Source organism: Emiliania huxleyi, assembly GCF_000372725.1.
Source record: "Emiliania huxleyi CCMP1516 unplaced genomic scaffold EMIHUscaffold_377, whole genome shotgun sequence".
NCBI classification, from domain to species: Eukaryota; Haptophyta; order Isochrysidales; family Noelaerhabdaceae; genus Emiliania; species Emiliania huxleyi.
The window spans coordinates 78700-89743 of record NW_005199145.1 but is presented as its reverse complement, the minus strand read 5'-3'; the positions used below and the strand labels follow the sequence as shown (position 1 = coordinate 89743).

The 11044-nt window shown below is 66.5% G+C and overlaps 3 protein-coding genes across 3 annotated transcripts; 2 read left to right on the top strand and 1 right to left on the bottom strand.

Moving 5' to 3' along the window:
* Positions 1–335: 335 nt before the first annotated feature.
* EMIHUDRAFT_444955 (adenylate kinase) lies at positions 336–2508 on the top strand. The gene is made up of 8 exons (XM_005771634.1): positions 336–366; positions 580–655; positions 761–820; positions 956–1031; positions 1317–1381; positions 1556–1711; positions 1794–1851; positions 2058–2508. The coding sequence occupies exons 2-8, from the start codon at positions 590–592 to the stop codon at positions 2300–2302; spliced, it is 726 nt and encodes a 241-aa protein (XP_005771691.1). The 5' UTR covers positions 336–366; positions 580–589; the 3' UTR covers positions 2303–2508.
* A 921-nt stretch (positions 2509–3429) lies between these two features.
* Positions 3430–4115, bottom strand: EMIHUDRAFT_444953 (hypothetical protein; the record flags this gene model as incomplete). The annotated part of the gene is made up of 2 exons (XM_005771633.1): positions 3430–3916; positions 3976–4115. Coding segments are annotated over 2 exons (380 nt in total), but the record flags the coding sequence as incomplete, so codon positions are not given.
* Positions 4116–6905: 2790 nt separating this feature from the next.
* On the top strand, positions 6906–10813 carry EMIHUDRAFT_243101 (hypothetical protein; the record flags this gene model as incomplete). The annotated part of the gene is made up of 5 exons (XM_005771632.1): positions 6906–7606; positions 7919–8198; positions 8337–8409; positions 8446–10723; positions 10804–10813. 5 exons carry the CDS (start codon positions 6906–6908, stop codon positions 10811–10813), a joined length of 3342 nt encoding a protein of 1113 aa, XP_005771689.1.
* Positions 10814–11044: the final 231 nt, after the last annotated feature.

Sequence of the window (11044 nt, the reverse complement as noted above, 5' to 3'; positions counted from 1 at the left end):
TCTTCGCAGTCTCTCGCCGCTTCTCGCTGCAACCTTCGTGCCACCTCGCGGTCGCCCCCTTCTCGTCGTGCTCTCCCTCTTGTCGCTTCTTCCTCTGTCGCGTCGCTCTCCTCTGTCTCGTTCTGCGACGCCGCTGCCGCCTGCCGGTCCCTTGTTCTCGCGGCTTCTTTCGCCTTTCGGCGCAGCTGCAACCTTCTAAAGAAAGAAAGAAAGAAAACAGACAACCCAAGGGAGGGATGGGAGGACGGCACGCCGCCACCACACAGGGATTTTAAGCAACCTGCAACCTTCTAATAAATAAAACGAGTCGCGTAAAAATTCTTTTTGAGCCGACTCGGAAGGCGCATTTTGCCCTGCGACGCGAAGGCACCGACCCAATTCACACCTCACCAACCCAAACCACGCGCGTCTCCTCCCAGCGCAACACACCGCCTCTGCGCGCGCGCCGCACCGTTCGGCTCCGCACTCTTGCCAACGCACGCGACGCGAGCGGCTGCATCGTTGTCTGACAGCACAGACACGCTTCGGCCTGGCCTGTGTTCAGCACAACCTCAGAGCTCGTTTCCGCACCCCTCGCAGCCGCAGCAGCATGCCCGCCGATCTCGCGAGGGCGTCCACCACCGACCTGCTGGCCGAGCTGAAGCGCAGGATGGAGGCGCGTCACCCCAGCGCAGCGCTCTGCACGCTCCGCCGTCTCTAGCAGCTCTGCTGTCTCAGTGCGGAGCGCTTCTCAGAGCGCTCTGTGCCCGCACGTCCGCAGTCGCCTCCGAAGAAGAACATCATCCTCGTGGGGCCGCCCGGCAGCGGCAAGGGGACGCAGGCGCGTCAGCAGCACTGCTGAACCAGACCCAGACACCGCTGCTGCTCCTATATTCCACCGCTGCGAGGGCCGCCGACTCCGCGCTCCAGCCCCGGCCGCTGCGGAGAGGCTCACACTGCCGCGGCTCTTCGGCAGGCGCCGCTGATAAAGGACAAGTACAAGCTGTGCCACCTCGCGACCGGCGATTTGCTACGCGCCGCTGTCGCTGCTGGTGCGCAGTGCCCCTTCTTGAGGCTTGGGCACCCGGCGCAGCCTCTGCGCGCCCGCACGAGCCACACACCGGCGCGAGTCGCGCTGCGGACCCGAGGGGCTGGGCGTCCGGCTTGTCGCGCCGCGAACGCGCGTACTGCTCAACCACCCATGGGAGCGCGCGAAAGCGGCGCTGCACACGGCCGCTGGCGGCGCCTCTGCGCACCGCGCCTCTCCACAGACCTGGGCACACACCGCGCGGGGCGTTGCGGCGGCCGACGGACGCCGCTCGTCTGTGCGCGCGCAGGGACGGAGATGGGGAAGGCGGCCAAGGAGGTTATGGAGAAGGGCGGCCTCGTCTCGGATGAGATTGTGCGAGAGTTAGCCGTGATTAGGCCGAGATCGGCCGAGATCATCGGCCTCGTGTCGGACGAATATTGCGCGAGCCGCGTGCACCGTGCACCGGCCAGCCCTCTCTGCTCTCTCCCACCACACGCGTCCCTGCTCTTTGCGCCCGCCGCCCACCTGCCGCCGCCCCAATCGCAGGTGATTGGCATCATCAAAGACAACATCTCGACGCCCGACTGCGGCAACGGCTTCATCCTGGACGGCTTCCCGCGCACGGTGGTGCAAGCGGAGAAGCTGGATGGGATGCTGACCTCGGAGGGCGTCGGCCACATCGACCACGTCATCGAGTTCAAGGCGAGCCCACGGCTCATCTCGGCCCGTCTCGGCCCGTCTCGGCCCGTCTCGGCTCGTCGACCGCATGGTCGGTGCCTCGAAGGTGCCCGATGCGACGCTCGTCGAGCGCATCTGCGGCCGGCTCATCCACCCGGCGTCTGGCGAGCGACACTTCCGAGACACTTCCGAGACACGGGCGAGACATGGGCGAGACACGGCCGAAGCAGTTCCGAGACACAGCCGAAGCACGGCAAAGACGCATCCGAGACGTGCCCCATCCGAGACGTGGCGAGAGAGTTGGTGGCACCCGCGACGCCGGTGAGCCCTGCACCCTGCCTGACGCCGCCCTCCCGCCACGCGTCTGCAGGCCGCAGCTACCACGAAAAGTTCCACCCGCCCAAGGTTGCGGGCAAGGACGACGAGACGGGAGAGCCGCTGGTCAAGCGCAAGGACGACAACGAGGAGACGCTGACGAAGCGGCTCGACGCCTTCCACAAGCAGACGAAGCCCGTCGTCGACTACTACGCAAAGCAGGGCCTGTACTCGCCGGTCGACGCCGACCGCAAGGCCGACTCCGTCTCTGCCACCATCGCCGCTATCCTCGCAAAGTGAGCTCCTCCACTAGTCGTAGCCCTCAAGCGAGCGCGCAGCGCCCTCTTCCTCTCTACCTCCCTTACTCTCTCCGGGGTGTGGTTGCGGTGATTGTCGGCCCCGTGGCTCGGTGTCTGAGCACACGTCCGACACGCACAGCTCGACGACCAGCGTCGGTGTGTGAGAGTGTTCTGCATGCTCAATTCTCTTGATCCGCCCTTGGCTTGATCGTGCCGCCACGGCCGCACGACGTTAAATGTGTGGGGGGCCGAGCCGCCTCGGGGTGGCGCTGGCGGCGGCCGGCGGGCGCGGGGCGGGCGTTTTGAAAAACAGAAAACAAGTATAAAATCTCTGGGGGGAGGCGAGGGCCCTACTGTAGGGGGTACCCATGCGGGGGGGAGATGGGGTCCCCCAGCCCGCCGCAGGCGCCGATTTTTTGGCATGATTTCTTTTTTCGCGCGATTTTTTACTTGTTTTCATGGGAATTCGGCGTACTTGGAACTTGCGGCCATGCTATCACGCCTTGCGACATCCTTTCGGCGCTGCTGACCGTGCCATGCTGCTCAACTGACCGCCTGGCAGGGCGGAGCGCCTCGGCGGCGTCCACCCGCTGCGAGGGCCGCAAAGGGGTTGCCGAGGCGGCCCATGTGGTCGCTCACCGCCACTGACTTGTGCGAACTCGTTCTCGTATCAGGTGAGGGAGCCGAGGCCGCCCACGACGAGCGCTCTCGCAGAGCTGATGGCATGGCTGATGTGAAGGCCGCGATGCGCGCGAGCGTCGCGGAGCTGCGTGTTAGGGCTGCGGTGCGGGCGACGGTCGCGGAGCTGCATAAGGATGTGCAGAGACGGCTAGCTAGCTCTGATTGACAGGGAGGTGGTGAGCTAGCAGTGCGCCGGACCATCGCCTGCCGCGACGGCTCGGTTGAGACTGTCCTGTCCTGTGCACACCCCGGGGATGCAGTGCGCACAGAAAGAGCGTTCCGTGAATGGGGCGCGTGCGTCAGTTTCTTGTCACTATACGTACGCCCGTGTGGGTTCGGCTTCGGGGCCTGGGACGGTGGGAGTGGTGCGGGCTGCCTCGCCTCCGCCGCGGCCGCCGGGCCGCGCCTTCGTAGTGAGAGGAGGACAGGTGTCCGGTTTTCTTGTTTATGGACATATATTGTACACCCTCATAAATTACACCTCTTGAGACGTGGACGTGGAGTCGCGAGAGTGGAAGAGTGTACCTTAAACTTCTCTACTCAGCGTCTAAAGCCGTAGCGCGTAGGGTCCGGTCTAAATTAGCTATATTACACCTCGGCACCCACCACCACCAGCGAGGCAGGCCGGCGCGAAAGCAGCTCTCCGCAAGCGCCAACAAAGACCCGCTCGGAGAGGATGGACCGCATGAGAGTGTTAAATGGGGCGTGTGAGCCGAAGGCCGCCTCGATGACGGCGAGGAGCCGGTGCGTGTCGCACCGAACAGCACAGCGTGCGTGCGCGAGTTCGAAGCGCGAGAATTGGTCGCGGCGTCTTGCGCCGAGCCGCTTCTCCTTTGTGCTGCCTCTGGCGTGGCCGTGGTCTCCAAAGGGCACAACCGTCACGTCCGACTTTCCCCGACCCATCTGCAGCCAGACAAAGATCTCCATGGCGCACCTATTTAGAACCACAAGAGTGAAGAGCGCCATCTGCAGCCAGACAACGACGGCACGCACCAGAGGCGCGAAGAGTAAGACGGCCCCGCGAGCACGACCAGCTTGCGGCAGCCCGCCAGGTAGACGGGAAGCCCGGCGAGCGACGCGTCGACATTGCTCTGGTTGATGCACGCCTTGTCGAGCCACAGCGTCGGCGGCCGGCAGACCTCGTGCTCAAACGCGCGCGCCCACGAGGCGAGCGCCTCGTACTTTTCCTGCCCGTCGTCGGACCACGAGTGACTCACGAACGCGTCGACACAGCCGACTTTGGCCGGCTCTGTCCGCTCGTGCAGCCCGGAGTCGGCACTGCTCGCGCAGTCCTCGGCGGTGAGCGCGCGCCACGGCAAGAGGCGGAAAGACCGGCATGCCGCGGCGCAGGCGTCGTCTGGCCGCCGGCCGCCCATCAGGGCGCCGACCGCGGCGAGCGATCGGACCTCGTCCTTCAAGCAGAACGAGCCGAGGCACGCGTGGAGGCGCCGGCGGACCAGAGGCGACAGGCCAAGCGCGCAGGCGAAGGAGGCTGCTGCCGCGCTGACGCGCAGCGGGAACGTCAGGCGGGTAGTGAAGGAGGGGTCCACTTGTAGCGCGGCAATCAGCTGCAGCGGCAGGACGACGGAGAGAGCGAAACATACCCCGCGGAGAGCCGTCCAGATTCGACCGAGGGCGGCGCGCGGCTCCAGGCAGAAGGAGGTGGCGAAGGCTGCGGCAGCGGCGAGCTCACTCGCGGCTTGCGCGAGCGAGAGGGCTGCGAGCACCAAGACCCACTCGCTGCGGGGCGGAGGCTCAACTTGGACATAGGGCGGCATCGTCTCGCCGTGGTCAAACGCGGCCCGGGCGCGGGACACGGGTAGCAAGTCGGTCGCCGCGAGGAGGAGGTATGAGAAGGCAAAGAGGCCGCCCGTGAGCCTCACTCCCACTCGATCCGTCGGTCGGACAGAGAGGCCGATGAGCGTCGGGCCGAGCGCTGTGAAGAGACCTTCCACCCACACCGCGTCGCCGAATACGCCCGCCAAGTCGAGACCAGTGACCATCACCCACGGCTGAGGTCCCCACGCGACGATAAACATCCACCAGCCGAGAGCGACTGTGCCGTATGAGACCCGGGCAGCCACTGCCGCATCGACTTGCACCGCCACCGTCAGCCGCTGTCGTACGCCACTGAGTTCGTCCGTGTCGGCTTCTGTGCCCCTGAGCGGCGGAGGCGTCGCCGGTTTCGATAGGCTCCGCTTGAGATGTCCAGCAAGCAGCCATCCCACCACGACTGCCGGTGGGAGCGAGGCGACGAGGAGAATCGCCCACAGGCCAGGGAGCCACGCCTGCCACCGCACAGCCGCCTCGCTGGCCTCCAGCGTTCGCAGACGTGACTTTGGGAGGTCCGAGCCCACTGCCTCGGTTTCATTGCTGGCCGTGCAGAGGCACTGCCTGAGCGATTGGCATGCGAGGCTGGCCAAGCCGTCGCTCGTCATCGAAACACACGAAGCAGAATACCCATCGTGCGACAGTCCAGAAGGTTCACCGCGCGCCCAGAGGGTCCCTACTGTTTCAGAGTGCCCGGAGCTTGAGCAGTGAGCCCAAGAATCGATACCATCGGGGCTTGCACTCGGAGGCCAGCGGTAGTTGCCCGTCCATCCTGCAGACGCAGTGGCACCTGGCAACGGAGAAGCCGTCGACCGGTGCCTCAGGTCCGATACGCATGCGAGTCGCGTCCCGTGTTGAGCGCACACGTCGAGGCATGCCCGAGCCGTCGCGAACGATATGGATAGCAGCACCTGGCCCGACTCCATGAGGAAGGAGCAGCGTCCGATAGAGCGGCTGCAATGCGTGATGTGATTTCTAATTTCTTTTTAGAAGAAGAGTTCGATCTGAGCCATCCCTCGGAGACGTGTTATGGCCCTGCGAATGCGCACCCCCCCTAGCTAGGGGTCAGGGCTCTCTAGCCCGTAGCCCGATGCCGAGCGTCCGGCCAACTGGGTGCGCTTCTCAGCTCCCCGGTCCTTCCTGGACGTGAGGTTAACAACAAACTCCTTACTTCAGCTGGCATGTCGGCTGTCGGGCCTCTTCGGCTCGCGGCCGCCGTGCTGCTGATCCTGAGCGATCCTGCGCTCGCACTCGCGCAGAGCACGCGTGCTCTGCGCCCCGTGGATTCCGCCACGGCTTCCGCCACGGCTTCCGCCACGGCTTCCGCCACGGCTTCCGCCACGGCTTCCGCCACGGCTTCCGCCACGGCTTCCGCCACGGCTTCCGCCACGGCTTCCGCCACGGCTTCCGCCACGGCTTCCGCCACGGCTTCCGCCACGGCTGTCGCCACGGCTGTCGCCACGGCTTCCGCCACGGCTTCCGCCACGGCTTCCGCCACGGCTGTCGCCACGACTGCCGCCACGGCTGCTGCCACGGCTGCTGCCACGGCTGCTGCCGAGGCTACCTCGTCTCGTGTCCTGTCTTTTGTGTCTGTGTCGCGTGACGAGTCTAGTGTGCCTAGCGTGTCTAGCGTGTTTTCTACCCGCTGCACAGGTCCGGCGCCGACTACCTCGACCGTCCCACCCACCTGGCACCGTGCAGAATGGCTCTGTGCTGGACCAAAGGCAGCCACAAGGCAGCCTGTCCCTCACAGTGTCCACAACGCCGGTGGGGTCCCCTCGGATGAGGGGGCGGGGGCGGCACAACCGTCTTGCCCATTGCCCTCGACGACTGGCAGAGCCGGAGCCAACCGCACCAACCACAGCCCGACCAGTAGCCAGGAAACTACCCCGCTGGGCGGGGGCCTGGTTGGGTTGTGCGAGGTGCGGCCCTCTCGGAGCCACGAGTTGTACAAGTCCATTGACTCCGAGCGCATCTTCTACCCGTCCGACGACTCGCTCCTGCCGGGACCCTGGTCGACAGGTACCGAAGGCAGTCGAGCACCAGGACGAGGAGGCGCCGTTCTGGCGTCGCCCGTCCCCAACAACTCCGACATGGACATCTTCGTTGGCGGCACGCCCGCAAACGAGACCATCACCAGTCTCTTCTCGCGCGACACCTCGTCGGCGGGCGGCCTCTGGGACCTCTCCGACCCGCTGGGACTGGTGATGGCAAAGCTCCCGGGAGATCTCTTACTCGCCGGCCTCATGGCGGCTTACACCAAAAACGGCATTTTCGCTTCCCTGTTCATTTTACACAGCGTCTCCGCCGCGCCCAAGCCTTGGTACTACGCGCTCTACGTTCCAGGGTCTGGTTGGGGCGTCTTTTCCACGTGGGACCTCTGCGCAGCGCACGGCGCCGTCGGGGGCTCGAGGGCGCGCCACAAGAAGTACCGCGACATCCAAGAGGCGCTCGACCACATCAACGTGCACTACCCAATCCCGACCTCGACCCAGATCCTACTCGACTTCTGGTACCCGTTTGAAGGGGAGGCAACGCCAGCCCATCCCGGCGTCCTTCTCCAACCCGTCGTCCTGAGCCCCGGCACGATCACCACCTACGCCCAGCCAGGCAACGGCAACGGCGCCGCTGCGTCGTCATCTGCTGCGTCGTCCTCGACGGCAACCGGCAACGGCGCCACTGCGTCATCGTCGGCTGCATCGCCCTCGACCTCGCCCGGCGACGGCGCCAGCATCGAAGAGCTCGATCCATCGACATCCTCCCCCATCGACCGGCCGCCGAGGCGCAAGCGCCGGTTCGAACCGCCTCTCGACTGCCAGACAGCATCGGCCCCGCCGTCGCCGCCGCCGGTGCCACCGTCGTCGCCACCGCCACCGCCGCCACCACCGCCCCCCTCGCCGCCCCCTCCTCCTCCTCCCTCGCCGCCGCCGCCAGCGCCGCCCTCCCCACCGCCACCCCCCGGCGGCGACGCGTTCCCGGCCAACCTCTTCGCCCCGACTTACTTCGGCGTCGTCCGCCCGGCACCGACACAAGAATCTGGCTCGCTCGTCCGCCCTCGCTCACCACTCGCGGACGCTGCTGCCAAGGGCGACGCCTCCCCGCCCAGCGGCAAAGCGCGGACGACCTTCGGAGGTGCGGGCGATCCCAAGGGCTCGTCCAAGGTGCTGAAGACACACCACGACGGCACGTCGGACCCTTTGTCCTACGCCGACGCCACCGCTGGCAAGAAGCGTGACAAGAAGCGCGCCGCATCGACTGCCCTCGACAAGGCGGCGGAGGAGGAAGCCCTTGCTAAGAAGCACAACGCATCGTCTGCCCTCGACGAGGCGACGACCGACGACGAAGCCCTCGCCGCCGGACAACGCCTCGCCGACGCCGAGCGCGAAGTACTAGAGCTCAACGCCGCAGACTCGCCGCCACCGCCGCCGCCGCCCGAGTCCGGACCGGATCCAGGTGGCTCGATCTCGCCGCCGCCATCGCCACCGCCGCCACCGCAAGGACAGGCGTCCGACGACGGCGAGCAGGGCACGGGCGACGACCACGAACCCGCCATCGCCCCGGCGGACGACGGCGCCGACGCCGATCCGGCAGACGCCGGTGCGGCCTTCCTAGACGCCCTTCCTGCGCCTCCAGAGCATGTCGACACCACGACGGATGAGTCCACCTCGGAGGGCGACGTCGACATCGACGAGGGGCCCATCTCCCAGCGCCTCAAGCGCCGCGATGGAAGCAAGCCCCCGCCGCCTTACAGTGGCCACGACGACGACGAAGAACCGTCCGACGAGGACGTCGGAGGAGAGAGCGAGGAGGGGAACGTGGCGGAGCAGGCGGGGGGATCGCAAGCCGCCAGCAGCTCCAACACCAACCCACCTCGCCAAACCTTCTCTTGCTCCATCTGCGCCCGAGACTTCAAGACAGCCAAGTCGCTCTGCACGCACTTCAAGACGCACAACTACACGCCCGTGGACCTCGCCTCCAGTGGGCTCACCAAGTGCGAGTGCTGCGCCCAGATTTGCTGCCTCATCCCCAACAAACTTCCGGATGGCTCTGGTGGCAACGGGACGAGCATGTTCTTCAACCACCTCTCGTCTCGCAACGACCCGCTGCACAAAGCCCACAAGGAGAAGATCACGCCGAAGGCCGAGTGCACCGACGCCATCGCCAAGGCACTGCAGCACGCGGCGCCGGGCACACCGGGCGCCAACCTGACCCACGCTGACAACCGTGGCGTCTCGGCTGCCACTCGCACCCGGCGGCTCGCGTGGGCGCCCGCCGTCCCGGGCGCCGCTGCGTCCTCTGCAGCTGCTGTTGCCGCCCTCCGCAACGCCACCGGCGTCTCGCTCGCTTGGAACTCCCCCTCGGGGGTGGCCGACACGATCAATCTCAACACTACGCCCGCCGCAGACTACGATCTCTCCATCTGCGACAGCGTCTCGATCGAGTGCCTCAAGCGTCTCCACCTGCAGAGCCAAGACTTCCCCGACAACAAGGAGTACCGTGCAAAGATCCGCTCAGTGCTCGAGTTCGGGATGAAGGCCTTCGGCGGCAACCCCAACGCGCCCGGCACCGAAGACGGCGCCCGAGGTGCCATCTTCGTCGTCGCGTCGACGATCCTCGTCACCTGCCGGCCGAGCGGCTCGCCGCGCTACACGACCGACCAGATGGTCGAGCGCGCCGCAACCATCGCCCACTCGCCCGACGGCTTCCTGGCCCTCTGGAAAGAGCTGGCGCTCTCCGCCTCCGTCCCGCCCACCCCACTGGAGCAGGGCGACGCTGCCGACTCGCCGGGCCCCTCGCAGCCTTCCATGGAACAGATGGTCAAGAGGGCCCACTACTACGCGAACCGGGGCGAGTTCGGCAAGGCGTGGGCGGCCTTCTCGCCCTCCGCGCCCGCCGACGGCCGCGACCCCAAGGTTGTCGCCAACTACCTCGGCAAGACGCCACAAGCGCGGGCCCCGCCTGCCAGTGTCACCGCCGACGAACCGGGCGTCGCGCGGTATGAACTGAAGAGGAAGTTCTTCAACAAGTTCGCAAAGTCTTTGCCTCGCGCCCGCAAGGGCGGCCCGACCCAAGTCGACTACGAGCTCGTCCGCATCATCACCGAGTCGACCGACGGGGCGGACTGCCTCTTCAACTTCTGCACCTCCGTTGGCTGGGGTGTCATGCACGAGCGTCTCAAGCGGCTTGAGGACGACCTCAACGCCGTCTGCCTCTGGAAGGACGATGGCGTCAGCTGCCGGCCCCTCGGGCTCTGCAGCATCTTCACGCGCTCAGCTGAACGGTGCATCGCGCTCCAGGAGCGCGACTGGGCGGAGCAGTTCTGTACCACACAGCTGCCTGAGGTTGCCAAGGCCAGGGCGGAGGCACTCGAGGACGCCACCGTCACCACCGCCACTGCGGAAGCCGCGTACACTTCGAGGTGCATCACGCACGGACACGGCTCGGCCGAGGCAACGGCCGCCCTCGCCGACCTCGAGGCGGCCGAGGCTGCGGAGGAGCGCGCCCGTGCGCCAGTCAACTTCCCGAAGAACTATGCGTTCTCCAAGAACGGCACTCACCTGTACGCCCACACCGTCGCGGGGTGGCACGGCACGAAGCCGGAGAACGCGACCATCTCGGGCGACAAGGAGAACTTCTACAACACGATCGCCCAGGCGCTCACGGCCGACAACAAGCCTGACCCCAACGGCTGTGGGCGCGTCAAGCTCCTCGACTGGATCCGCAAGCGACGCCCTGACCTCCTACCCGTCGCTCGCCTCATCATGGGCACGCCCAGCTTCATCCGCCTTGTCAAGGCCGAGGGGGCCTTGCGGCTGCCTTCCGCCGACGGCGACGACCTGGACCTCTCCGCCGCCGATTGGGACCCACTCAGCCTCGAGTGCCCCGACTACAACGACCCCAACTACGCCAGGTCCGCCTGCGGGGTCATCCAGGGACGCGCGCTGTCCACCATCCTCAGCGTCTGCTTCCTCCATGACATCTGCCACGAAGTCCAACGTGACAACCCGAGCATGCGTCTCATCGGTTTTGCGGACGACATCTGCCAGAACGACGAGCCCTCGCGCGCCGTCGCCGCCTACTCCGGACCAAAGGGCCTCCTCGAGGCGCAGAAGAAGGGAGCGAGCGTCTTCGACGGCGTCAGCAAGTCGCTCATCTACTCGCCCGAGGGTGACCTCTCGAGCGCGCCGGGCTGGCTCCGGGGCTCGCCTGCACACCGCGACAAGGAGGGCAA

Excerpts from the sequence above, each read along its gene's own strand:
- EMIHUDRAFT_444955 (XM_005771634.1), top strand. The coding sequence starts at position 590 with ATGCCCGCCGATCTCGCGAGGGCGTCCACCACCGACCTGCTGGCCGAG. Across the intron at positions 1,382-1,555 it reads GCCTCGTCTCGGATGAGATT|GTGATTGGCATCATCAAAGA; the intron begins GTGCGAGAGTTA and ends CCCCAATCGCAG. Across the intron at positions 1,712-1,793 it reads ACCACGTCATCGAGTTCAAG|GTGCCCGATGCGACGCTCGT; the intron begins GCGAGCCCACGG and ends GGTGCCTCGAAG.